Source organism: Ranitomeya variabilis, chromosome 1 (assembly GCF_051348905.1).
Source record: "Ranitomeya variabilis isolate aRanVar5 chromosome 1, aRanVar5.hap1, whole genome shotgun sequence".
Taxonomy (NCBI): domain Eukaryota; kingdom Metazoa; phylum Chordata; class Amphibia; order Anura; family Dendrobatidae; genus Ranitomeya; species Ranitomeya variabilis.
This window is the reverse complement of record NC_135232.1, coordinates 645,288,780-645,314,454: the sequence shown is the minus strand read 5'-3', so window position 1 is coordinate 645,314,454 and position 25,675 is coordinate 645,288,780. Positions and strand designations below refer to the sequence as shown.

Here is a 25,675-nt window from a genome sequence, read left to right as displayed (position 1 = left end):
CAGAACGAGAAAAGCAGGACTTAGTCCTAGAAGTGTCTGCTCGCTGCTGCCCAGCACTGGCTTCATTGGCAGAAGCAGGAAAAGCAGCAGTAACTCTTTGTACAGAGTCTGCCTGAGCAAGACGCTGGGACTGGCGTCTCCGCTGAGCAGGCTCCACTGCGGCAGGAGAAGAATGGGAGACCGCAGCAGAGATGGCCCGAGATTCCCCCCGTGCAGAGGCGGGAACTCGACCCCTAACATGGATTAAATCTACAAGAAATCTATCTAATAACTAGTAAATGCAATGTGCATAATAAAGACAGCTGTAAAAAGCAGAAAGGAATAACATTTGTAGCTGTGGGTAACCCAGATGGATGTATAGCGCTAGTGGCAATGGCACATTACCTGTGAGGTACAGACCGGAATCCCCGACGCGCATTTCGCGTACAACTTTTTCGAGGGGTATTCCGGTCTGTACCTCACAGGTAATGTGCCATTGCCACTAGCGCTATACATCCATCTGGGTTACCCACAGCTACAAATGTTATTCCTTTCTGCTTTTTACAGCTGCTAGTCAGCCTTAACATTCATCTACTTTGCACTTGCACTAAGACACCTTATTTATATGTATGATGCAATATCTGTCTGTCTTTATTATGCATGTTGCATTTACTAGTTATTAGATAGATTTCTTGTAGATTTAATCCATTTCATAGGTCATTTTGACCATTAAAAGAGGTTTTTCACGCTTTTTGGATATCAGTATTTTTTTACAATTTGCTATCTATCGCTGTAGCTTTTTCAGATCTTGATAACCCTCGGCACCTTTCCATATTGGTTAGGCCAATTTCATTTTGCACTACGTGTCCCCGTAGTTTTATCATATCTTGTTGTTGTTTTTTAATCTTAGATACACATTTTTAAATTTGATTTCAATAAAGTGTTGAAATGTTAAGGCAATAGCTTTTTTGCTCTCTTTTTTGATGAATTTATGTAACTAAAGTAGATTATCCAGCTAAGGACAAATAGTTTCATACATTTTATGTAATAAAATACTCAATATTCTATGTACATAGAAAAAGAACCTACTTGCATAATAAAATAAGGGTATATTGGTATGAATTTTGATAGAGACATATGCAGTTATTTATATTGCTCATTTATGCACATTAATCCACGCATTTCTAGGTATTGCTTATAAAGTATGTGTTTCTGAGATATAACAGAACAGGTGTAACAGATTGATTTCACAGTATTGTGAGATTTGTATGAGAAATCCCATTTGTTGCTGCCAATATCATTGTGATTCGAGAATGCATTTAATGAATCTGTAATTTAAAGATTTGAACACGTTAAAGAAGCCCTCCTCCTCCTCCCATCAAAATTGAGATCCTCTTATTGCAGTCATCATATTATACAGAACTGTGTACTTACAATTGCTCATTTTGTGTTACTACCCAGTTAATGCTTCTCTTTTCTTTGATCTACATAGAAACAGGAAATCGCTTGTCTCTGCACATACAGTGCCTAGCGAAATTATTCGGCTCCCTGAAACTTTTCAGCCTTTTCCCACATATCATGCTTCAAACATAAAGATACCAAATGTAAATTTTTGTTGAAGAATCAACAACAAGTGGAACACAATTGTGAAGTTGAAAAAAATGTATTTCTTATTTTAAATTTTTGTGGAAATTCAAAAACTGAAAAGTGGGGCGTGCAATATTATTCGGCCCCTTTACTTTCAGTGCAGAAAACTCACTCCAGAAACTCATTGTGGAACTCTGAGGCCATGTGCACACGCTGCGGATTCCATTGCGGAATTTTCCGCAGGGGTTTTGATAAATCCACAGTGCAAAACCGCTGCGGTTTTTACTGCGGATTTATCTCGGTTTTTGCTGCGGGTTTTCACCTGCAGTTCCCTATTGGAGCAGGTGAAAAACCGCTGCGGATTCCGCACAAAGAATTGACATGCTGCGGAAAATAAACCGCTGCGTTTCCGCGCGTTTTTTTCCGCAGCATGTGCACTGCGGATTTAATTTCCCATAGCATTACATGGTACTGTAAATGCATGGGAAACCGCTGCGGATCCGCAGCAAAATCTGCAGCGTGTGCACATACCCTGAATGATCCAATGTTGTCCTAAATGCCTAATGATGATAAATATAATCCACCTGTGTGTAATCAAGTCTCCGTATAATTGCACCTGCTCTGTGATAGTCTCAGAGTTCTGTTTGAAGCACAGAGAGCATCATGAAGACCAAGGAACACAACAGGCAGGTCTGTGATACTGTTGTGGAGAAGTTTAAAGCCGTGTTTGGATACAAAATGATTTCCAAAACTTTAAACATCCCAAGGAGCACTGTGCAAGCGATCATATTAAAATGGAAGGAGTATCATACCACTGCAAATCTACCAAGACCCAGCCGTCCCTCTAAACTTTCATCTCAAACAAGGAGAAGACTAATCAGAGATGCTGCCAAGAGGGCCATGATCACTCTGGATGAACTGCAGAGATCTACAGCTGAGGTGGGACAGACTGTCCATAGGACAACAATCAGTCGTACACTGCACAAATCTGGCCTTTATGGAAGAGTGGCAAGAAGAAAGCCATTTCTCAAAAATATGCATAAAAAGTGTCATTTATTGTTTGCAACAAGCCACCGGGGAGACCCACCAAACATGTGGAAGAAGGTGATCTGGTCAGATGAAACCAAAATTGAACTTTTTGTCAACAATGCCAAACGATATGTTTGGCGTAAAGGCAACACAGCTCATCAACCTGAACACACCATCCCCACTGTCAAACATGGTGGTGGCAGCATCATGGTTTGGGCCTGCTTTTCTTCAGCAGGGACAGGGGAGATGATTAAAATTGATGGGAAGATGGATAGACCAAATACAGGACCATTCTTGAAGAAAACCTATTGGGAGTCTGCAAAAGACCTGAGACTGGGACAGAGATTTGTCTTCCAACAAGACAATGATCCCAAACATAAAGCAAAATCTACAATGGAATGGTTCACAAATAAACGTATCCAGGTGTTAGAATGGCCAAGTCAAAGTCCAGACCTCAATCCAATTGAGAATCTGTGGAAAGAGCTGAAAACTGCTGTTCACAAACGATCTCCATCAAACCTCACTGAGCTTGAGTTGTTTGCCAAGGAAAAATGGGCAAGAATTTCAGTCTTTCGATGTACAAAACTGATAGAGACATACTCCAAGCGTCTTGCAGCTGTAATCTCAGCAAAAGGTGGCGCAACAAAGTATTAAGTTAAAGGGGCCAAATAATATTGCATGCCCCACTTTTCAGTTTTTGAATTTCCACAAAAATTTAAAATAACCAATACATTTTGTTCAACTTCACAATTGTGTTCCACTTGTTGTTGATTCTTCACCAAAAAATTAACACTTGGTATCTTTATGTTTGAAGCATGATATGTGGGAAAAGTTTGAAAAGTTCCAGGGAGCCGAATACTTTTGCAAGGCACTGTATCATTACCCTGTTCAACTTCTGACCCAGCTGCTCCCTCCTCTCCCTTGTTAGGGACTTTTCCAGTGATGACTCATACAGGGAAAATTTACCTCCTCTTTCTATATAGAGATTAGAAGGATTCAGCTAGTCAGTTTTTATTCACATAATGTCACAGACCTAATGGGAAGCAGAAGAGTTAGTTGGGTAGAAGGAACAATGAACAATTGTAAGTGCACAGTGCTATATAATATGATGAATGCAATGTAATTCTTGTGTTTTGACTTTTTTTCTCGTTATACCGTTTAACATTTGGGTTAATTCTTTTTTTATATTGATAGATTGGTCGATTCTGAACGCGGCGATACCAAATATGTGTATGTTTGATTTTTTTTTAATTGTTTTATTTTGAATGGGGCGAAAGAGGGGTGATTTGAACTTTTATTTTATTGTATATTTTTTAAAACTTTTCTTTTTTACTTTTTGCATGCTTCAATAGTCTCCATGGGAGACTAGAAGCTGCAGTTGTCCGATCGCCTCTGCTACACACAGGCGATTATCAAATCACCTGTATGTAGCAGAAATTCTCACTTGCTATGTGCATCGACCACCAGGCATCGCTCATAGCAATCCAGCAATGACAGCCGTATTGGTCTGCTGGAGACCTCTGGCTGTCATGCCAACCCATCGGTGACCCGCGATCACATTATGGGTCACCGATGGGCGGGTTTATTGATGCACTTGCGGTAAGCGCAAGTTATATGCCGCTGTCAGAGATTGACAGCGGCATTAAACTAGTTAACAGCCGAGGGTGGATCGCGATTCCACCTGTGGGTGTTAGAGGCACATGTCAACTGTTCAAAACAGCTGACATGTGTCGGAAAAGATGTGGGCTCAGCGCCGAAGCCCACATCAAAGGGAGGGAGTCTGACATCGGCGTACTATTACGCCCGATGTCGGAAAGGGGTTAAAAAGTGTTTGGCTCATTTTACTGTGATATTTTACATTGCATTGTGGCCCCATGAGATGCTCCACACATTAGGGGCCCCATGAGATGCTCCACACATTAGGGGCCCCATGAGATGCTCTACACATTATGCCCCATAAGGTGCTCCTCATATATGCCCCATAAGATGCTCCTCATATATGCCCCATAAGATGCTCCTCATATATGCCCCATAAGATGCTCCTCATATATGCCCCATAAGATGCTCATATATGCACCATAAGATGCTCCATACATTTGCCCCATTTGCTGTTGCTGCGATTAAAATAAAAAAAATCACATACTCGCCTCTCTTCGCTCAGGCCCCCGGCACTTGCGATAGTCACCTGACTGTTCAGGCAGAGGGCGGCGCGCACACTAATTGCGTCATCGCGCCCTCTGACCTGTACAGTCACAGCCAGAGGACGGAAGACAGAGCAGCGCGCAGCGATGGAACGAGGAAGGTGACTATCGCGCAATGCTCCCCCTCCCCTGATATACTCACCTGCTCCCGGCGCGGTCCCCTGGCAGCGTCTCACTGTCAGATGGTCTCCGGGAGCCGGCGGCATCTTCCTGTGTTCAGCGGTCACGTACTGCTCATTACAGTAATGAATATGCGTGCATATTCATTACTGTAATGAGCGGTACCACGTGACCGCTGAACACAGGAAGAGCTGCCCGGAGACCATCGGACATGCAGGGACCGCGCCAGGAACAGGTGAGTATATCACAGCCGCCGCTCCCCCTCACCCGCCGACCCCACACCGACACTGACTCGAGTATAAGCCGAGAGGGTCACTTTCAGCCCAAAAAAAGTGGGCTGAAAATCTCGGCTTATACTCGAGTATATACGGTAAGTGACACATCACTGGAATCGGGGTGTCTGTTTCCACATCATGCTAATGTCAAATTACAGAGGAAAAACTTGAAGACAGATTCCCTTTAAGAAACAATATATATTCAACTACCTTGTAGAGCTTATATGAAATTGGTTTTTAATTATGAAGTTAAAAATAAAAAGTACCATTAATTATAGAGTGCTTCCTGATCATTTTATGACTATTTAAGTAAATGTTTATAATATCAAAGCAGAATAAAAAAAAAGTATTTTCTTTGTTAACGTGTATATATGAATTAAAAAAAAATAAATGAAATATATGACTGCAGACAAATTATCCTGGTTATTAAAAATGTATTAACACATGCAGATGGTGCTGCTGGCACCCTGCTTTAACCAGCTCCCAGGCCACATGCTTCACCAGCCTTCATCTATTTACTGTCTGGCTGATACTGTCTCTGTTTTAGAAGACTTGCTTCACATATACTTTTATAGTAACTGTTCTTTAGATTATTTACCCTTAAAACCAATCTATGATGATCTTTATAGAAAGTATCTTAAGGGAACTTTTCTCACAACAATGTGTTTGCAAGGTCCTAACACTGGTCCGAGGCATTTCTAGCATTTATTGACCTTCTTGTGAAAACATCACATAGAGCCATTAAAAAGTAAAGCGCTTTACCAACATCTAATGGGAGCGCAAAGCGAGGCTGACTTAGCAGGATAAATATTGAAGAAAATAATTGTGCCTTTTATATCCATGCTTTTCCCAGATATGAAGTTTCTCTGGTCTTGGTGTATAGGGTAAAGAATCCCTTTTTTTAAAAGAAGAATTGCATACATAGTGCTGAATACTTAGGATAGAAAAATCATACAGGCCCCTAAATTTGTAAAAAAAAATGTATTCAATTATTATTCAAAAATATTAAGTTATCCCCTACCCAAAGTATAAGGAATAACTTTCTCATCGCTGTGTTTCTGACTGCTGAGACCCTTTCACAATCCCAAGATTGGGGCTTTGGAATCTGAGAACTTGAATGGAGCAGGGCTGTGCATGCTCAATCTCCTCCCAATTCATTGTCCGTGGGACTGACGAAAAAGCTGTGTGATTTTCTTTCTCTGGCAATTGTATAGAAAATGATTGGAGTGCAGGTAGCACACGTGCACCTTTGCTCCATTTAAGACTGGGCTCTGCAGAGTTTGTTTGCTGGTTCTAGAGTCATGGCGATCAGTGATCACAGTGGTCAGTCCTCCAAATTAGTAAAATGTTCTCTCTAAGATAGGGGATTATTAAAAGTTTTGGAATTAACCTTTAAGTCTATTTGCAAGAATTGTTGCTATAATTAAAATGTAATTTTTGAGAAGGGAAATGAGTGCATCTCATAGAAGTAGAGAAAATATCAAGCGTAATAGCCTATTCATAAGTTTCCAATAAAATTGGTAAGAGACTGACTAAATGTTGTGCCAGTCATTAAAAAGCCCATCCACTCTAGTAGGTTTAGAAGCACAGTGACATCTGACACTTAAAGGACATCAACTTAGTAACTGAAAAGTAAATGCAGTCTTGTATCTTCCAAGAATGGAATATTTAATAGCTGTGATGTAACAGAGAAGTAAATACAGTCTGGTATTTTCATGGCATTGGTTAAATAGTAGCAATGTATTCAAGAAGTAAATGCAGTCTTGTATCTTCCCGCAGGGCAGTGGTTAATAGCAGCAATGTAACTGTGAAGTAAGTACAGTTTAGTATCTTCTAGCAGTTCTATTGTTAATAGCAGTGATGAAACCGAGAAGTAAATGCAAACTGGAGAAACAGTTTAAGAGATAAGTTACCTTGATTGGAAAGGCCAGATGTGAACATGACTGAAAACAGTTGTTCACATCAACCCCTCAGTTATGAACTTCTCACAACACCTAGTAACTTGGACTAAGTTTGGAAATAATTTGGATTGGAGAATGATAGTTAAGAGAAGCTGAGGAGATGAGTCACCTAGACGTAGCTGAGCCAAGAGAAGTATCAGCAAATTATTGGCAAACTTGAGATGAATGTGGACAAGGCTACTTAATATCGAAGAACCTGACCTCTGCCACAGCCATCCTTAAAGAGGTTGTCCGGTCTAAAATGATAAGTCTACAGTCACTTTGTGTGACTGCAGACTTATGAATCCCCCCAGCACACGCACTGTGAGCTGCAAGGATTCGCCTATGATGTATGCATTATGCGTACTCCTGGCCAGAGCATCTAGTTGGCACGGCCTCGCTTCATACACTGTTTTTGAGCAAGGCTGCACCCACTGGATGGCCTTGTCTCTATACAGGGTACGGCCTCGCTCAATACTAGTGTATAGAGCGAGGCTGCGCCAACTAGACAGGTTCTGCCCACGAGTATGAATGCATCACTGCCATTCCCAGCTCAGAAACCAGTGAATCCTTGCAGCACACAGTGCATGCTCTGGGGGGATTCCTAAGTCTGTAGTCACACAGTTTAGACTGGACAACTCCTTTAAACAGCCTAGGGTGCCAGAGGTTTTTGTCGAGTTACCTGAGAAACCTGAACTACTGCAAAACGAGGTTGCTGTAGAAGAAAAAAACTAGGCCTGACATTTGTGCTGAAAAGGTGAATAACAGTAATATTGTAAAGGGTTTTGACTTACCCTATTTATCATGCTTACTCCCAGTTCCGTAAAAAACTAGCAAGTTATTATTATAGCACCATTTATTCTATGGAGCTTTACATGTGAAAAGGGGTATACATATAAAAACAGGTACAATAATCTTGAGCAAAATGAGTCACCAACTGATACAAGAGGAGAGAAGACCCTGCCCGCGAGTGTTCACAGTCTACAATTAATGGGTGAGGATACAGTAGGTGCCAAAGCACTTCCTTTATGCCCAGTGCCTGGCTGCATTAGGCTTCTTAAGGATCCTTCTTTCCAATTACTAAACAATAAGGTGTCACAGCTCCCAGGTATTAATGCTGCGGAGAGAGCTGCACACAGCAGCCACAGAGCTGTGTTAAATGCCGGGTACTAACCTGGGCACCCACAGGACCTTAGACATGTGACAGAGTGACCAGGTAACCAACAGCACCTTAGACATGTGACAGAGTGGGAGGAGGTCAGGGGGCGGAGCCAGATGCCAGGGAATAGAGAAGAGATAAATACTTAGAGAAATACCAAGCAATCAGAGATCTCAGCCAGAAGATCACGAGGTACCAAAGGGACAAGACGTGGGATAGTCAAGAAGCAAAGCCAGAGGTCAGGAATCCAGAATAGCAAACAGAAACACACGGAAAGCAAGGTAAACACAGTGCAGACCGAACATACACTCCAGGAGTCAGGCACACAAACCAAAACAGAACGTATAGCTGAAAAGGAACCCCAGCTGGGGGCGAGTATAAATACCCCTCCTATCTTGAAAGAGAGGCCAACCATATTAACCCTACAAGAACAGGACATTAACTATGTCCTAACCATGACAGTACCCCCCCTTAATGGGGGGCCACTGGATCCCCCAGGCTTCTAAGGGTATGTGGCATGAAAAGCCTGCACCATTCGGTCAGCATGCACAGAAGTGGCCGGAACCCATGATCGATCCTCAATAGAATATCCCTTCCAATGGATTAAGTACTGAAGCCTTCGACACATCCACTGTGAATCAATGATGCGCCCTACCTCGTACTCCAGCTGACCCTCTACCAACACTGGCAGAACATTGGATGAGGAATCTTCTCTAACCGTCCCCACAGGTTTTAATATTGACCTGTGGAAAACATTAGATATTTTGAAGGAGGTGGACAACTGTAACCTCTAGGCCACCGGGTTGATCGCCTCTATAATCTTGTATGGACCAGTAAACTTGGGGCCCAACTTCATAGAGGTTACCGTAAGTTTGATGTTACGAGTAGACAACCACACCTCTTGACCCGAGCTGACCCCCTCGTCCTGTCCGCAAAATGTTTGTACCTCTTTTAGGCTTTGGTGATGTTCCCCTTAACCTCCCTCCAAAGTGTTCTTAACTGTTGCACCAAACCCTCGGCACCAGGGCAATCAGAATCCATGCTAGAAAATTCTCCAAACTGTGGAACAAACCCATAATTGACCTGAAAAGGAGATTTACCAGTAGATTGATTAATATGATAGTTAAACGCAAATTCTGCCATGGGTAATACCTCACACCAGTCCTCCTGTCTGGAAGAGGCCAAACCTCTCAAAATTTGTTCCAACAACTGGTTGGTGTGTTCAGTCTGTCTGTTAGATTCCGGATGATAAGCAAAAGAGAATGACAACGTAACCCCCAACTTCTTACAAAAAGCCCTCCAAAATCTAGCAACAAATTGCACACCCCTGTCAGACACCACATTCACAGAGATCCCATGCAACCGAACTATATGTTGAATGAACAAACGAGCTAAGGTTTCAGCAGAAGGTAACGCAGGTAACGGCACAAAGTGGGCTTGCTTTGAAAACCTATCAACCACTACCCAAACTACTGAGTTGCCCTTGGAAGGAGGAAGATTAGTGATAAAATCCATGGACAGGTGTGTCCAAGGTTTATCCGGAATTGGCAAAGGTACCAATTCCCCTGCCGGACCAGAGACCTCTTAGAACGAGCACACACCTCACAAGTATTCACAAACTTTTTGATATCCGTACCCATAGAGGGCCACCAAAAATTCCTAGCAATTGCCCCCTGGGTGGCTGCAATCCCAGGGTGTGCACTCAACACAGAGTCATGAAATTCTTGCAGAAGTGTGAGACGGAAATGAACGGGTACAAATAGTTTACCTGGGGGTTTATTCTTGAGAGCTTGTGCTTGTGCTTCCAAAATCTCTCTGTAACTCAGAAGAGACTTCTGCCACAACCACTCCCGGTTGAAGAATGGAGGAGGGAGGTTCTGGAGGGGACACAGAATCAAAACTACGGGATAAGGCGTCTGCCTTTATATTATTAGATCCTGGTCGGAACGTAATGGTAAAATGAAACCGAGAAAAAAAGTGTCAACCTAGCCTGTCTGGGGTCAGTCTCTTAGCAGACTCGATATAGGCCAAATTTTTATGATCAGTGATGACCGTAATGGGATGACCAGCCCCCTCCAGAAAATGCCTCCATTCTTTGAAGGCCAATTTAATTGCCAACAATTCCCTGTTGCTGACATCATAATTTCTTTCAGTCGAAGAAAATTTTTTTGAGAAAAAGGCACAGGGTTTAAGGTTAGTAAGGGTGGATGGACCCTGGGACAACACTGCTCCCAACCCGACCTCCAAAGCGTCGACCTCCACGATAAAAGGTCTCGACGGATCGGGTTGTATCAACACGCGGGCTGAAGTGAAACATTTCTTCAGTGTCTGGAAGGAATCTTTTGCGGCCACGGACCAATTTTTTACATCCGCTTCTTTGAGTGTGAAGTCCATTAAGGGTTTCACCACCTGCGAAAACCCTTTAATGAACTTCCTATAATAGTTAGCGAAGCCCAGAAATCGTTGCAACCCCTTCAGGTCATGAGGTTACATCCAATCAGAAATGGCCTGAACCTTCCCAGGATCCATGCGGAATCCCTCCCCTGATACAATTAAACCCAGAAAAGACAGTTCTTGCATAAAGAATGAACACTTCTCCAGTTTAGCATATAAATGGTTCTCCCTGAGTCTCACAAGAATAGTATGAAGATGGTGTAAGTGTGACTGACTGTCCTCTGAGTATATCAAGATGTCATCCAGGTAAATGACAACATAGCTCCCAATCAGGTCAGAAAAAACAACATTAATGAAACTCTGGAAAACAGCAGGGGCGTTAGTGAGACCAAAGGGCATAACTAAATTTTCAAACAGGCCCTCGGTCGTCAGAAACGCTGTTTTCCATTCATCCCCCTCTCGGATCCTTATCAGGTTATAAGCCCCTCAAAAGTCAAGCTTAGAAAACCATTTGGCCCCAGTGAGTTGATTACATAAATCAGGAATTAGAGGAAGAGAATATGTGTTTTTTTACAGTAATCTTATTTAGTTCCCGAAAGTCGAGGCACTGTCGCAAACCACCATCTTTTTTCTTCACAAAGAAAAACCCCGCTGCCACGGGTGAGACAGAAGGCCGAATATGCCCCTTGTGGAGACTCTCTGTGATGTACTCTATCATGGCTTGGCGCTCAGGCCCAGACAAATTGTATAGAAGAGCCTTGGGTAATTTGGCTCCTGGGATTAAATCGATAGCACAATCACCGGGTCGATGTGGTGGAAGCGCCTCAGCCTCACTTTCGGAAAACACGTCTTCGAAGTTTTTCAAATACTCCGGAATACCCTCCAGACCGACAGACAATACAGACTGTTAACAAGAGGTCCCAGTTTACAACACGGACCATTACCCTTACATCCCCATTGAGTGATCCCCCCGCCACCCAATCAATGACAGGATTGTGGCGTTGCAGCCAGGGCATTCCCAGTACCAGTCTTGCAGGCAGATTATTCATAACGAAACAACTTAATTTTTCCATGTGAGTGGAACCCACTTTCAGAGAAAAAACATCAGTCCTGAAACAATTCCATCCCGGGTAAGAGGGGATGAATCAACAGCCACAATTTTAACAGGGTCTTTCAGCCTGACTGTACCTATCTTATTACAAGTCACAACTTGGGCATCAATCAAATTAATGGAAGAACCACAGTCAACAAAGGCACATCACAGGACCGCCAGCAAGTTCCAATGCTATATTTGACGAGTCACATACTTATTCATCAGAATAGAGTAGTACATAAGACCAAAAGATGTAAAGAATTGCTATCAATATGGAGAGGAGAGAAAACGGTTGTAGCAGTAAATATTAGATCAGTCCTAGCTGAGGAGTGTGAAAGGTTTATTGTCGTTCTGCCTAAAGTCCGGTCTTTGGTTGTGATGTCCCAAAAGATCTGGGTTTATTGATGTAATCTGAAATTTAAGTTACTTTACCTTGAAGAGGATTTTAATGGGAGACATAATTTGCATCAAATTGATACAATAATTTATTTCTGCAGAGTATTTCTCTCCATGCAGATCACAGAAAATAGTATGCATGAAGGGTATTGGATCACTATTAACAGTGTTGCATGAATGGTATTGGATCACTATTAACAGTGTCTGTATACCGAAAAATTCGGTCCCCCCAGCATACTTCTCTAATCTGTGTCACAGTTGAAAGCCTGTGATGCCATATTGACACAGGTTTCCTTGCAGATGTCTCAAATGCAGGAAGGAGGTTTTCTGCATTTGAGTCTGACTGTTAAACACAGTGCTCACTTTTAGTGCCGTATTTAGCTTTTTCGTGAGCTCTGTGCAGTAAGATCTGCCATTACAGCGAGGACTGTAAATATATGCCCTGGCTGCACAGGCCATATACAACTAAAGTGGCATGTAAAGTTCTGGGCACCCCTGTTATTGTGAACAGTTAAGCAAGTTGAAGATAAAATGATCTATAAAAAGCCTAAAGTTAAAGATAACACATTTCCTTTGTATTTTAGGCAAAAAAAAATATTTTCATCTTTTTGCAAAAAATTGCAGAAAGGAAAATGGGTTGATACAAAAGTTTGGGCACCCTTGGAGATTAGTGTGCTAATATAACTTTAACCAAGGTTAAGTTTTCAGACTTTTATTAGCCTTTTAGGATTATGGCTTGTTCACTATCATCGTTAGGAAAGGCCAGGTGATTCTAATTTCCCAGATTTATAAAAATCCAGAATCTTCTAACCTTGTGCAAAAATCATCAGCCCCCCAAAAAGTGTCCCCTTTTCTATCCTGTTTTGCAGTGGACGTGGGAGGGACGATACAGTGACGTAATCGCGCTGACCTAGGTATCCTGCGACCTGCTGGAGAAAGTGGCGAAGTTTGGATCTGGAGGCTATGTGCTCCACCACAACTGTTAACAGTATCGTCATCCAGAGGACGCTGATAATGTTAATAGTGTCGCAACTAATGTGGCCCATCTGGCATTTGTGAAATTTTCCCTATGGCTAGTCCGGTTCTGCTCACAGCCCTCCACACAGTAAAATGGTCCCCAGCATAGCCCTCTACACAGTATAACATTCCCCACACAGTCCTCTACACAGTGTTATGGCCCTCACACAGTCCACAACACAGTATAATGGCCTCCACAGACCTCCAAACAGTATAGTGGCTCGTACACAGTATAGTGGTCACCATAAAGCCCTCCACACTGGCCCTACACATTGTTCAACACATTATAATGGACTCCACACAGTATGAGATCTCCACAACCCTCTCTACAGTACAAGGCCCTCACAGATCTCCACACAATATAAGGTCCCCTCAGTCCTTCACAAAGTATAATGGCCCTCTCAAAGCATTGCACACAGTATAGTGACCCCACACACACACACACACACACACACACACACACACACACACACACACACACACAGCCCTGCACATAGTATTATGGCCTCTCCACACAATATAATGGCCTCCACATAGTATGAGGTTCCCACAGCCTTCCACACAGTATAATGGCATTCACACAGTATAATGACCTGCATGCAATATAATGGCATGTACATAACACTCCACACAGTATAATGGCCTCCCCACAGCCCCCACACACAGTATAATGGTCCCAAAACAGTTCTCCATACAATATAATGCCCCCACACAGTATAATGGCCCAAACACAGTGCTGCCCTTAATATAATTGCCTCCACAAAGACATCCACACAGTATGAGGCACTTACAGCCCTCTACACATTACAGAGGCCCCATCAGCTGTACACCCACTATGAGGTCCCCACAGTCTTATATACTGCTTAATGGCCTCCACACACTATAATGGCCCCCCACATAGCCCAGCACATAGTACAGAGTGGGCCATTTATATGGATACACCTAAATAAAATGGGAATGGTTGGTGATATCAACTTCCTCTTTGTGGCACATTAGTATATGGGAGGGGGAAAACTTTTCAAGATGGGTGGTGACCATGGTGGCTGCAGCGCCCCAGAGTCCTGGTCGTTGCAGTACTGTGGCTCCACCGCTAAGGGGGGCTATGGTACGTCTGATGGCACTGAAGGAGTTCATCTGACCAGGTATCACAGACACCAATACATTTCACAGTCGGGCCTCCAGGGGGAGCTAAGGGTGCTATTTATTAGGCCACTCCTCACCGTGTGGGTAAACTGGGGGTCAGGCAGGAAGTTAGTTCAGAAAGCTGACTGGGTTGGAACCAGGCAACACCTTGTGGCAGAGGGTGTTGTGGGGGAAGATTCGGTAGGGCCCCTGTCGGGGGTGGGATCCTGACAGAAGCCTGGCAACTTGAGAGAACGTCACGGGACCGTGCCTGCTCAGCATAGCGGCGGTGCCCAAGGAAGGATTAGAAGCGAGATAGATTGTGCTGAGTGAGAAACGAGATCAAAGCAACAAGGAGAATACCAGTAGGAGTCGTGCTGTGAGACCGAGGCAACATCCTACTGAGGCGCACAACCGGCGGCCGGAACGCCGAGGAAGTATTCATAAATCTAGCTCCAAGCAATACTTCAAACCAACGGCAGGACAGTCAGTCATAGGCGGGCTGTCTCACCTAAATCACCTACGAAGACATAGGGGGCAACCTGTGGAGAGGGGCGACTCTAGGGTCCCGGAAGAGCTCCGAGCCTACCCGTCATACGGGTGCCGTCCCTACCGTAACATCAGGGAGGGACGGAAGATTAGCAGAACATCATCTAATCGAGTTGTGAGGGAACTTAAGAAACAGACACAACAGTTGTGGGGACTTTCCGTAAGCACAGCAGGGAAGGACCACAACACATAGCGCTAGCAGGAAGGCATAGATTTCCACCTGCAAAGAGAACTCTGGAGGTGCCATCGGACCGGCTGGACTTGCGCAGCCTGGTTAACCGTATTCCGGATTGTGGACCCAGAGATCTTCAGTAAAGAGGTAAAGAGACTGCAACCTGGTGTCCTCGTTATTTACTGCACCGCACCACCACCACTATCTACATCTATCACTGTACGCCCCTCAGCAGGGTCACGGGACCAGGTCTAGCCACCGTGACAACCCCAGAGCAGAGACTCAGAGACCCGGTACCGGGTGCCCCTCGGCCCTGCGGCAGTGGGGGCGCTACATGGCCATTTTGAAGTTGGCCATTTTGGATCCAACTTTATTTTTTTCAATGGGAAGGGGGTCATGTGACACATCAAACTTATTGAGAATTTCACAAGAAAAACAATGGTATGCCTGGTTTTAACGTAACTTTATTCTTCCATTAGTTATTTACAAGTTTATGACCACTTATAAAATGTGTTCAAAGTGCTGCCTATTGTGTTGGACTGTCAATGCAACCCTCTTCTCCCACTCTTGACACACTGATAGCAACACCACATAAGAAATGCAGGCTTCCAGTATCTCCATTGTTTCAGAATCTGCACATCTCGTATCCATAATGTGGTGGTGCAAGACTTTTTTTAAACACGAGAAAAAACATTGTCTGAAGGAATCCTAAGAAAAGCAGGCTTATTATTCAGTAGCTGTACATTAAAATTTATATTATATATGATCATGCTAATACTGAGTGTGAAGGACGAGGGAGACTCCGTTTTGGATTTATTAATTCAGGCCTGATAGATTATCCAGAGAGCTCCCTTCCCCCCACCCTTGGGAGAAGTACACAAATCACCAAAAGAACAGAACTTCGTCATTTGGCCAGAGAATTAGAGGCCACCTGTTAATGAAGGCAGGGAGGAGCAGAGCTAGGACCCCCTGCTGTCTTTTGTGCAAGGCAGCCCACATCAAAGGGAAAGTGTAGACACTTAGGCACCGACCTCTAGAGATGAATTATGAGAGTATCGTACTTCTCAGGGTTAAGTCCAATATAGCACCAGAACCCTTGGGGCCTTCCGCATGCACCCCTGCATCTCATATCTCTCTAGCTGTCACGGATACCGAGCTATCGGAACTGGCTCTCCAGAACCTCTTAGCCGACCCAAGTTTGGATTCTACGTATCGGTCCTGCCCCAATGAACCTGTTGAGACGTCAGTCGTCCCTTTGGACCCCCCCAGGAAGTTATGACCCATCCTAGATATTGGGAATTATTTCAGCTAGGAGGTCAAGGGAGGAGAACTCAGTCCAACCCAGAGGGGTGGTGGCGAATATGGGAGGGGGCGAGCTAGGGGCTAAAAGCTAGCTACACACCTTTAGTCATTGTCATTGTTCTGCCATGGAAGTCACATCGCGTGTGGGGACAAACCAGAAACTAAGAAGGTGTCTGTGGATATGAGAACTTCCCTCCATCCACACGTGATAAGAAACAGTAACGTGACACATACAGCTAACTGCTATCCCCATCTTGTACCCTACTTTTATCTGTACTTCTGGCTGTAATCTCTGTATATCACTCTGTATGTATTTGTAGTATCTAGTGCGCCCTTCGGCAATTAAAATATAAATTCATTTTGGGCTGCACTTTTATCTCGAAACCCGATTTTCCACATCCGTGAGATCGGCTAGTACTTATTTGCTACTTGGGGTTGGTTTCTGACCCGATATAAGCTTGTTAATGGACCGGGCTTATATCCAACGAGAAACTGGTGGCAACATACCATTCTAGTGTTATTGGGGGATCCTGGCAGTGACGGATCGGAGGTATATATATATATATATATATATATATATATATATATATATATATATATATATATATATATTCCCAGCCTGGGACTGGTGATATATATACCGTCCTCACTGCAGAGTGCCTCGATAACCAGTACGTGACAGGGCAGTCTCCCCGGCGACTACTTATCCTAGGTGCAGTCCCCTGACTGACCTGTGGATAAGGGGGGAGCCAGAGAACTGTGACTGTGTAATCTCCGTCACAGATTGGTGATGGCGGGGGGATATCTGTATCCCCCGGCTCTCTCTCTCTCGTGTGTGTTTTTTCTCACTGAGCTAATAGTTCACACAGGTATTACTATATAAAAGTGTAGTGATTAATGATGAGTGAACGTGCTCAGACAAGGTATTATCTGTGCATGCTCACGTGATAACCGAGTGTCGTCAGCATACTAAAAAAAAATATATGTTTGAGTCCCTGCAGCTGCATGTCTTGTGGCTGGTCGAAAGCCGCAACACACATGCAGGGATTAACTGTTTGTTAGAAAATCCCTGCATGTGTTGTGGCTGTTGAACAGCCGCAGGGACTCGAACATATTTTTCGAGCGTGCTCAGGTAAGACCTTATCTGAGCAAGTTCGCTTCACCACTAGTAGTGATGAGTCTGCATATAGGTTCTATGTGGGAAGTTGAAGTCTCTTTACATTTTTTACAAGTATCACGTGTAGATAGCTATATTTGTGTTTCATTGTTGAGAATTATATCTTTTTCTAACATAGTTGTAAACAGAATTTGTTTGATTCTCTTTCGTGCATATATTGTGTCATGTATAGAGTTATGGAGAATTCACTATTAGCTGTATTGGAGTTTTGGTTTCCGTCCACTTACAGGGGCTAACAAAGTCCCTGTAGCCAAGGCCTAATTAACAACTAGCAGTTGCCATTCTGTTTGTTAATAGAATTCTCAATGACTGGATTCTGCTAGTGTGTAGGAACAAAAAGAATGAAAACACCCAGTTGTCAGTTTATTGGCAGAGTTGTCCAGCGCCGCTGGTTCTGAATTGGAATGTGAGCAATGCTGATGACAGTGTCTGCACATACTTGATAGGCCGGTATCATGTACACATCCTATTCTACTGAAAAGGACAGCTGAATGATACCTGCTGATTATGCACACGCCCCACAGGTATGTGTAGATGCGACATTATCAATGTTGCGCAGTTCCTGATATAGGAGTGAGCAGCACTGGACAGCCTCATTAAGGGCGTGAGGAGCTGTGTGACGAGAAGACGAAATGATGTCATCCAGCAACTTACACTCTATTTTATGGGGGAGGCAATATTTTATGTGGGTTGGTGGGGTGCTTTTTAGTTATAGTCTAGCACTGGTCACCATCTACCTATGCATTTTACAGCCATGACAGAGACACCCCCTCCTATATGTTCATTCAGATATTGAGTTTAATGATACAGCATCCAAGCGTCAGGTTAGAAGAAGCATTTGGGAAATGCACTTTTGCAGGAGGTTTTTTTTACCCAGGACGACCCTCCCAGGAGTATAAGAGATCTCCCCTATTTTCTGTAATCTCTCAGATATATAAGGAAAGCTGGTAAATGTTTTCAAGATGGTAAGTTCAAGAGTATAGGAGACGGATATTAGTTGAAATACTAAGTGCATTAGATGACGGAATGCCGCTAAGGGCATTACATAGACTTTGTCCTTACATCTTAATGATGACGAACAATAAACTTATTTAGGAGTATGTTAGTTTTACAATTTTGATATTAAATTGTAGATAACTAGAGAATATGTGAAACTGTACACAAATAAAAAACCTTTTAGGCATAAATGATTTCTATATTGTTTCCTACAATATTTGCAACCTAGATGAAAGAGGCTTAAAAGAGCTGTTTCATTACAAACAACTATACTTATACAAAAAGTGACACAGTGATCAACTGATCGTACTAGTTAGAACTCTAGTAATGTGAAAAATTATGTTGATGTAGTCACCAACTGATCTCACCAGTTGTGACTAACAATATTCTTGCCAAGCATCTGATTGTGCCACAAGAAGCTACCATCAGGGGCTAATTTTTTATGCAAAGCTGCCCAAGGGAATATGTAGTAATATGTCTAGCCATATGCAAATTGCCTCTTCAGAGAGAAAGAGGACTTGAACTCTATAGCGCCACCTGTTGGAAGTAGCGATCCTACAAATCACAAGTAACCCTTTAACGAGTCTTGCAATGCGACGTAAGATAAAAAACAAACAAATCAGAATCTCAATTTGCAGACATGGTGTTTTGGGCTATTGGCCATTGTCAGTGCAAAGTATGAGAACTGATTTGGCTAGGTGAGAGGCTCTAGACTGGGGTCTCAGGGGCAAGGTTTCTCCTTGTGGAGAGTGACATACCAGCTCTGGAAATTTAATATGCAAATTGCCTCAAATCAGTTCTCATACTTTGCACTGACGATGGCCAATAGCCCGAAACACTGTGTCTGCAAATTCTGATTTGGGCTTTTATCCTAAGTCATATCGCTAGAATCATTAAAGGGTTGATTGTAACTTGTAGGATCGCTACTTCCAACAGGTGGTGCTATAGCTTTCAAGTCCTCTTTCTTTCTGAAGAGGCAATTTGCATATTAAATTTCTCAGAGGAACACTGTATGGTGAATAAGCCTCCTTACCTTGACAAACCAGCTTTGGCATGTCACTCTCCACAAGGAGAAACCTTACCCCTTAGACCTATGTCTAACCATGGAATTGGACAAAACATGGATAGAGTGAGAGCTGCAGCTTTGATTTCTAAACAGAGGACACCTCCCTATAAAGTTCATATGACCTAATAGACATATTGGCCAAAATTAATAGATCCAATGTAGCATATTATATCTCCTTTTGGTGAATTTTCAAATCATTTGTTCTATATAACTCAGAATCATTCTTGATAATGGCATAAACTATAACTTTACACATTTCTCTGTATTGTTTTCATCCTACAGGGGAAGTCTTTGACCTCTAAACGCCTCACTGGCCTCATGCAATCCTCCTGACAACCCTGGAAAGAAATGCTGTCACTCGGCACTGAACACCCTCTGGAGAAGGAAAGGTTTTAGACAAGAAAATGGGTCACTGTGAAAGAAAAAAAAAATAAGAAGAAATTGGCATTTGTCTTTTCAATCTCAGATGTTCATTGTCCCTCAGTTGCATCAACAATTTAAGCTTGAGCGGCTCTTCAATGACCCTAAGTTGCCAAGTACTTTTTCTTTTATTTTTGTGTTTAGGTTGAAATTACAAAATGCAGTAAAAGGAGGGTAAGAAAAAAAGGATGTTTTTAGACTAAATCAGCAATAACAGGAGACAAGACCGAGATCGATGTGGATCTGTCCATCTGTATTCTCCTCGGCATCTCGCTGCAACTGATATTTTCACCACCAAGTTAACTACCTTTACATCAGTTCAAGTAAAAAAAAAAAATAAGCCTGAAACTGCTTATTCTTAAAACATTAATGAGTCTGATTCTCCTGCGTCATAGACTGGAGACATTTGACTTTATTTTACGTGTGTGTGTGTGTATGTCCCTGTCAAAGAGACAATTGACAACAGTCGCTCTGCATAGTCTATCCTTCCAAGCGCATGATGCTGCTCCAAAGATAGCATTACAAGTCAAGGTTAAACACAAGGTTGTTAAACAAAAAAGTATATAGCAAGTCATGTTGTTTTTTTTCTTTTTTTATAATCTTTCATTTGATTTTTTTTTGCCACTGCATGCATTTCAAGTACAAGCAGCACAATTGTTTACAGTATATGTCACTCTCTTCCCATAGCTCATCTGCGGCGACCAGACACAAGCTAGATCGCTTGTTTTATATTTTTCATTTGCGAAGTATCAGACTTTCTAAAGAATCATTCCAATGTTGTATCTCACAGTACAGCGAATAATCAACCGAGATTTATTCATTAGAAAAAAATGGTAAACACTTTAGTTATAATCTAGTAAAGTGCAATACATTTCCCACTGTAGTTGGATATAAATTAAAAAAAACTTAGTATAACCATAGCAAAGACAAAATACAATGAAATGCAATTGATTTGTCACTTGTAAGACTAAAGGTTTATGATAAGCCTTTATTTGGAACTGTTGCATTGTCATTATTAAATGCTGATGGCTTTGTGGGTTACTGTAGCATTTTGGGTTCCTTCAAAACAAAACAAAAAAAATTTACAGTAGTAAAGACAATTTGAAAAGAAATCTTATGGGATGTTAAGTGCTTATTTTGTTTTTGTAGCTACTTTAATTGATTCTTTATTCTTTGCCATCTGTTTAGTCCTTTTTAGAGCATACAAACAAAACTTGCAATGGAAGTGTGGGTGGTCCATCCTCCATCTTTATGTTTCTGACACTATGGTAGACTGTCGGCATCATGTTACTATTGTTGCAGTTATCTTAGGCTTGCAGCCAGTGAGCCACCACTTCAAGAGGAAGACACGACACAGCCCTGAGAAAATGGGGGTGCAACCATGGGATATCCAAGAAGCGGAGGGCAGGAACCCTCACACAAGAGGGCTTATGTGCAGCAATAAAAGGAGAGAGCATCACCCCCTTACAAGTGCTTCCACTCTAGATTCCTGACATATCTATTCCATGGTTTTCAGTATATAATATATCATAGTGAAGTGCTGTATACGTTGCTCCACAGACGCTATTTACTTAAGATCTCCCAACACATGTCCGTGCTTCCAGTATGTGTGGCATCCATCTTTTTCACTGATGTCACATGTACCCATTATTACCTATGGTGCTATCCACATGTCTGTGTTTTTACATGGACCTGTGTCCATACAAAACACGTCTGTTTTTTTTCCTGCAGCACAGATGACAAATGACCAATACAAGTCTATGGGTCTGTAAAAAACATGCACAGCGCAAGAAGGGGATCAGTGTGCCATCAGCCTGCTGCACGTGTGTAAAATTGTAAAGTATAGAATAAGTCTTGTAATTTATTTCATACCGGAAAAACACTGATGATAAAAACGGACACACGAACCAAACACTGATGGCATACTGATGGTAAAGACGGACACATTGATGGAAAACACTGATGCCACGGGTTTCTAACTTTTTCACATACGTGTTTTTTATGGACATGTGAAGGAGGCCTAAAAGAAAGTGTGTCGGGTGTGGACATCATTTTGCAAAAAAAAAAATGTTTAAAAAGTGGTGCTACGTACAGAGATATTTTTTTTTTCTCAAATGACAGAGCTGCAGATGTGAACAGAACCCTAGAGAGCACTGCAAAAAGAGTTCTAGGGTGGGATTTGGCCATGGTAAGAGGGAGCCATGGCGCAATGGAAGACACTTGCCTCTGCATACTTGGGAACTTGGGAATTGTGCATGGAAAGGGATCCTCCACTTAGGACATCCTGTTATGAGCCATAACAGAGAGCTCTCAGTCTATGCCAAATCATGCTATATTTCCCCTGCAGCGGAAATGTCTGCTTTCCTGTTACTTTCCCCAAAAAAATCAGATTTTTACTTATTGGTACGAGGAGTAGGACTTGGGGAGATGGGCTGATTTCCCTGTTGGTTGGTTTAAGAAAGATGGTCTCTGATGAAACAACTCATTTAAATTCATCATGTAAACTTACAATATTAACTACACAAGACACAGAATTATAGGGTGTTGATAAAAAAAAAAGCTTGAAAACAAAAATACCAGTCCTTCCATTTCTATAGGGACTTTTTCCAAACACAAAAATGGGTATATTGTGAAATGTTGTACTTTCTGCCAGCTATTAACTTGCATAAGACACATTTTACTTTATATATAATATTCCGTCTTCAGAATTCTCATCTCGTAGAATGTTCCCTCCATACATCTAATGTAATTTTAGAGAAATATTTTATAATAGAAATGTTTTACGTCAAGTTGTCACATTGTTTTCTTCTGGAGCAGCGGCATGTAACTGCTTTGTATTCAGGATCAGGCTTTATTAATAGTGATGAGTGAATGTGCTGGGATAAGGTGTTATCTGAGGATGCTCTGGTGCTATCCGAGTGTCTTTGGCGTGCTTGAAAAATATGTTCAAGTCCCAGCGGCTCCATGTCTCGTGGCTGTTCGACAGCTGCAACACATGCAGGGATTGTCTGATTGTTAAGCAATCCGACAAGTGTTGTGGCTGTCTAACAGCCACGAGACATGGAGCCGCGGGGTCTCGGACATATTTTTCAAGCACGCCAAAGACACTCGGTTAGCACCTGATCATGCTCAGATAACACTTTATCCGAGCACGTTCACTTACACTATTTATAAAAAAATTTTTTGCTGTGCACACCTGTTTCACACGTGCCCATTAACTGACATTGTAAAAAAAAAAGTACACCACCCCTAACTTTGCTTCTCTTTACAGTGAAATAAAAGGTAAGCAGATACATGTCAAATGAATCAATGCGAAGGACACTAATAAAGGCCATGGAGAGTTTTAAAGTATCTTTTTGGAGTGTACAACAGACGTACATTATGGTATGGTATGAATAGAGCCTAAGATAAAATCATCAATAAGATTTAAATGGGAAATTTAATGACTTCTTCTCACAGCTATGTATGACATATCAAGTAGTCAGTTGTCAATGACTTCATTGGAACTTTGATTGCAATATTAGAATTAGGCTGCGGTGCGAGAGAATTAGCTCAATTATGCTAATGACACTCAGCTCAAAATCTGATCAGAGTTTGAGACGAGTGTCAGCTTACTGTTAGAAAATCATATCACAGGTGCGTAGGAGACTTAAATCTTAATTTCTCCATCTTCTCATTGTCTGTGTCCGAATAACTTGGACTGCACTCGGATGACATTTGAGAGCAGTCCAATGTTTCACACGCACGCATAGACTTGAATGGGTGATTGTGCTCTGAATTGCGGAGCCACTGGCAGCATGCTGCAATTATTTTCTCATGCCAATTCAGCATTAGTAAAATATCGCAGATCTGCACTGGCTCATAGTATAACATTGGGCCGAGTGCTATCCGTTAAAAATTCAGTAACAGAAATCACTAAATGAGTATGTGGGCTTTATAGAACCAAGGGCATTACCAGTCATATCTTCTCATATGTATTAGACTATAATTTCTTTTACAGTGGCAATTCTGGGTAAAATAGTGATTTATAAGATGGAATATAATATATAATTTAAAAAAAATGTTTGTAAAGGCTGCACTTTTCCCCAAGAAAACTACTAATTTCAGGGTATGGTTTAATGTAACGAGGAGTGGTCTTGATGTAACTCTATCATGAAAGTCGCAGTGTTTTTAAGCAAACTACAAAATTTAGTATCAATTGATTTTTGCAAAGAACATCTTTCATCTTGCACTCCATTTCTACAAATCAATTTCTAAGCTGCTCAGACTTTCTTAAAGGGAACCAATCTTGCCTTGCGCAGGCGTGTACTACGGAGGACACAGCATGAACTTCAATCCAATATTGCGGCCAGCATGCAGCCAGCGGGTAAGGAAAGGGTGAATCAAACACCAGAAAACCCCGCCCATATGACCGCAAACCTGTCGCGCCAAATTCAGGTGACAGGTTCCCTTTAATGGAGCTGCATCCAAGCTGCACAGTGACTGATGCCAAGGGCTCTACCCTCAGTGTGGCACTTGATATTGATTTTTTTTAAATCTGATCATGGCATTTGTACTTGATGTACCTTTAAGAATAACCACAATTGTATGATCACAGGATTGATGCTAAAATGATCAATTGTAATATGACTACACTGTGTGCAGAATTATTAGGCAAGTTGTATTTTAGAGGATTATTTTTATTATTGATCAACAACTATGTTCTCAATCAACCCAAAAGACTCATAAATATCAAAGCTTAATATTTTTGGAAGTTGGAGTGGGTTTTTTTTTTTTTTTTAGATTTGGCTATATTAGGAGGATATCTGTTTGTGCAGGTAACTATTATTGTGCAGAATTATTAGGCGACTTAATAAAAAACAAATATATTCCCATCCACTTGTTTATTTTCACCAGGTAAACCAGTATAACTGTACAAAATTTAGAAATAAACATTTCTGACATGCAAAAACAAAATCCCCAAAAATGAGTGACCAATATAGCCACCTTTCTTTATGATGACACTCCACAGCCTTCCATCCATAGATTCTGTCAGTTGCTTGATCTGTTTACCACCAACATTGCGTGCAGCAGCCACCACAGCCTCCAGACACTGTTCCAAGAGGTGGACTGTTTTCCCTCCCTGTAGATCTCACATTTTATGAGGGACCACAGGTTCTCTATGGGGTTCAGATCAGGTGAACAAGCGGGCCATGTCATTTTTTTTTTCTTCTTTGAGACCTTTACTGGCCAGCCACGCTGTGGAGTAGTTGGAGGCATGTGATGGAGGATTGTCCTGCATGAAAATCATGTTTTTCTAGAACAATATCGACTTCTTCCTGTACCACTGCTTGAAGTTGTCTTCCCGAAACTGGCAGTAGGTCTGGGAGTTGAGCTTCACTCCATCCTCAACCCGAAAAGGTCCCACAAGTTCATCTTTGATGATACCAGCCCATACCAGTACCCCACCTCCACCTTGCTGGCGTCTGAGTCGGAGTGGAGCTCTCTGCCCTTTACTGATCCAGCCTCTGGCCCATCAACTGTCACTCTCATTTCATCAGTCCATAAAACCTTTGAAAAGTCAGTCTTAAGATATTTCTTGGCCCAGTCTTGAAGTTTTATCTTATGTTTCTTGTTCAAAGGTGGTCATTTTTCAGCCTTCCTTACCTTGGCCATGTCCCTGAGTATAGCACACCTTCTGC

General features: G+C 42.2%; 1 protein-coding gene across 5 annotated transcripts in view; it reads left to right on the top strand.

Annotated features, from left to right (window-relative positions):
* Positions 1-22,731, top strand: part of RGS6 (regulator of G protein signaling 6) — a 758,999-nt gene extending 736,268 nt beyond the window's left edge. For 3 of the 5 annotated variants that reach the window (XM_077261976.1, XM_077262004.1, XM_077262012.1), the window contains one exon: positions 19,857-22,731. In XM_077261976.1, the coding sequence (XP_077118091.1) occupies positions 19,857-19,907 (51 nt within the window). In that variant the 3' untranslated portion in view covers positions 19,908-22,731. Of the gene's footprint in view, positions 1-6,970; positions 7,004-19,856 lie in introns of all 5 variants that reach the window. The other 2 variants (XM_077261994.1, XM_077261983.1) reach the window with 2 other exon arrangements.
* The last annotated feature ends 2,944 nt before the right edge of the window (positions 22,732-25,675 follow it).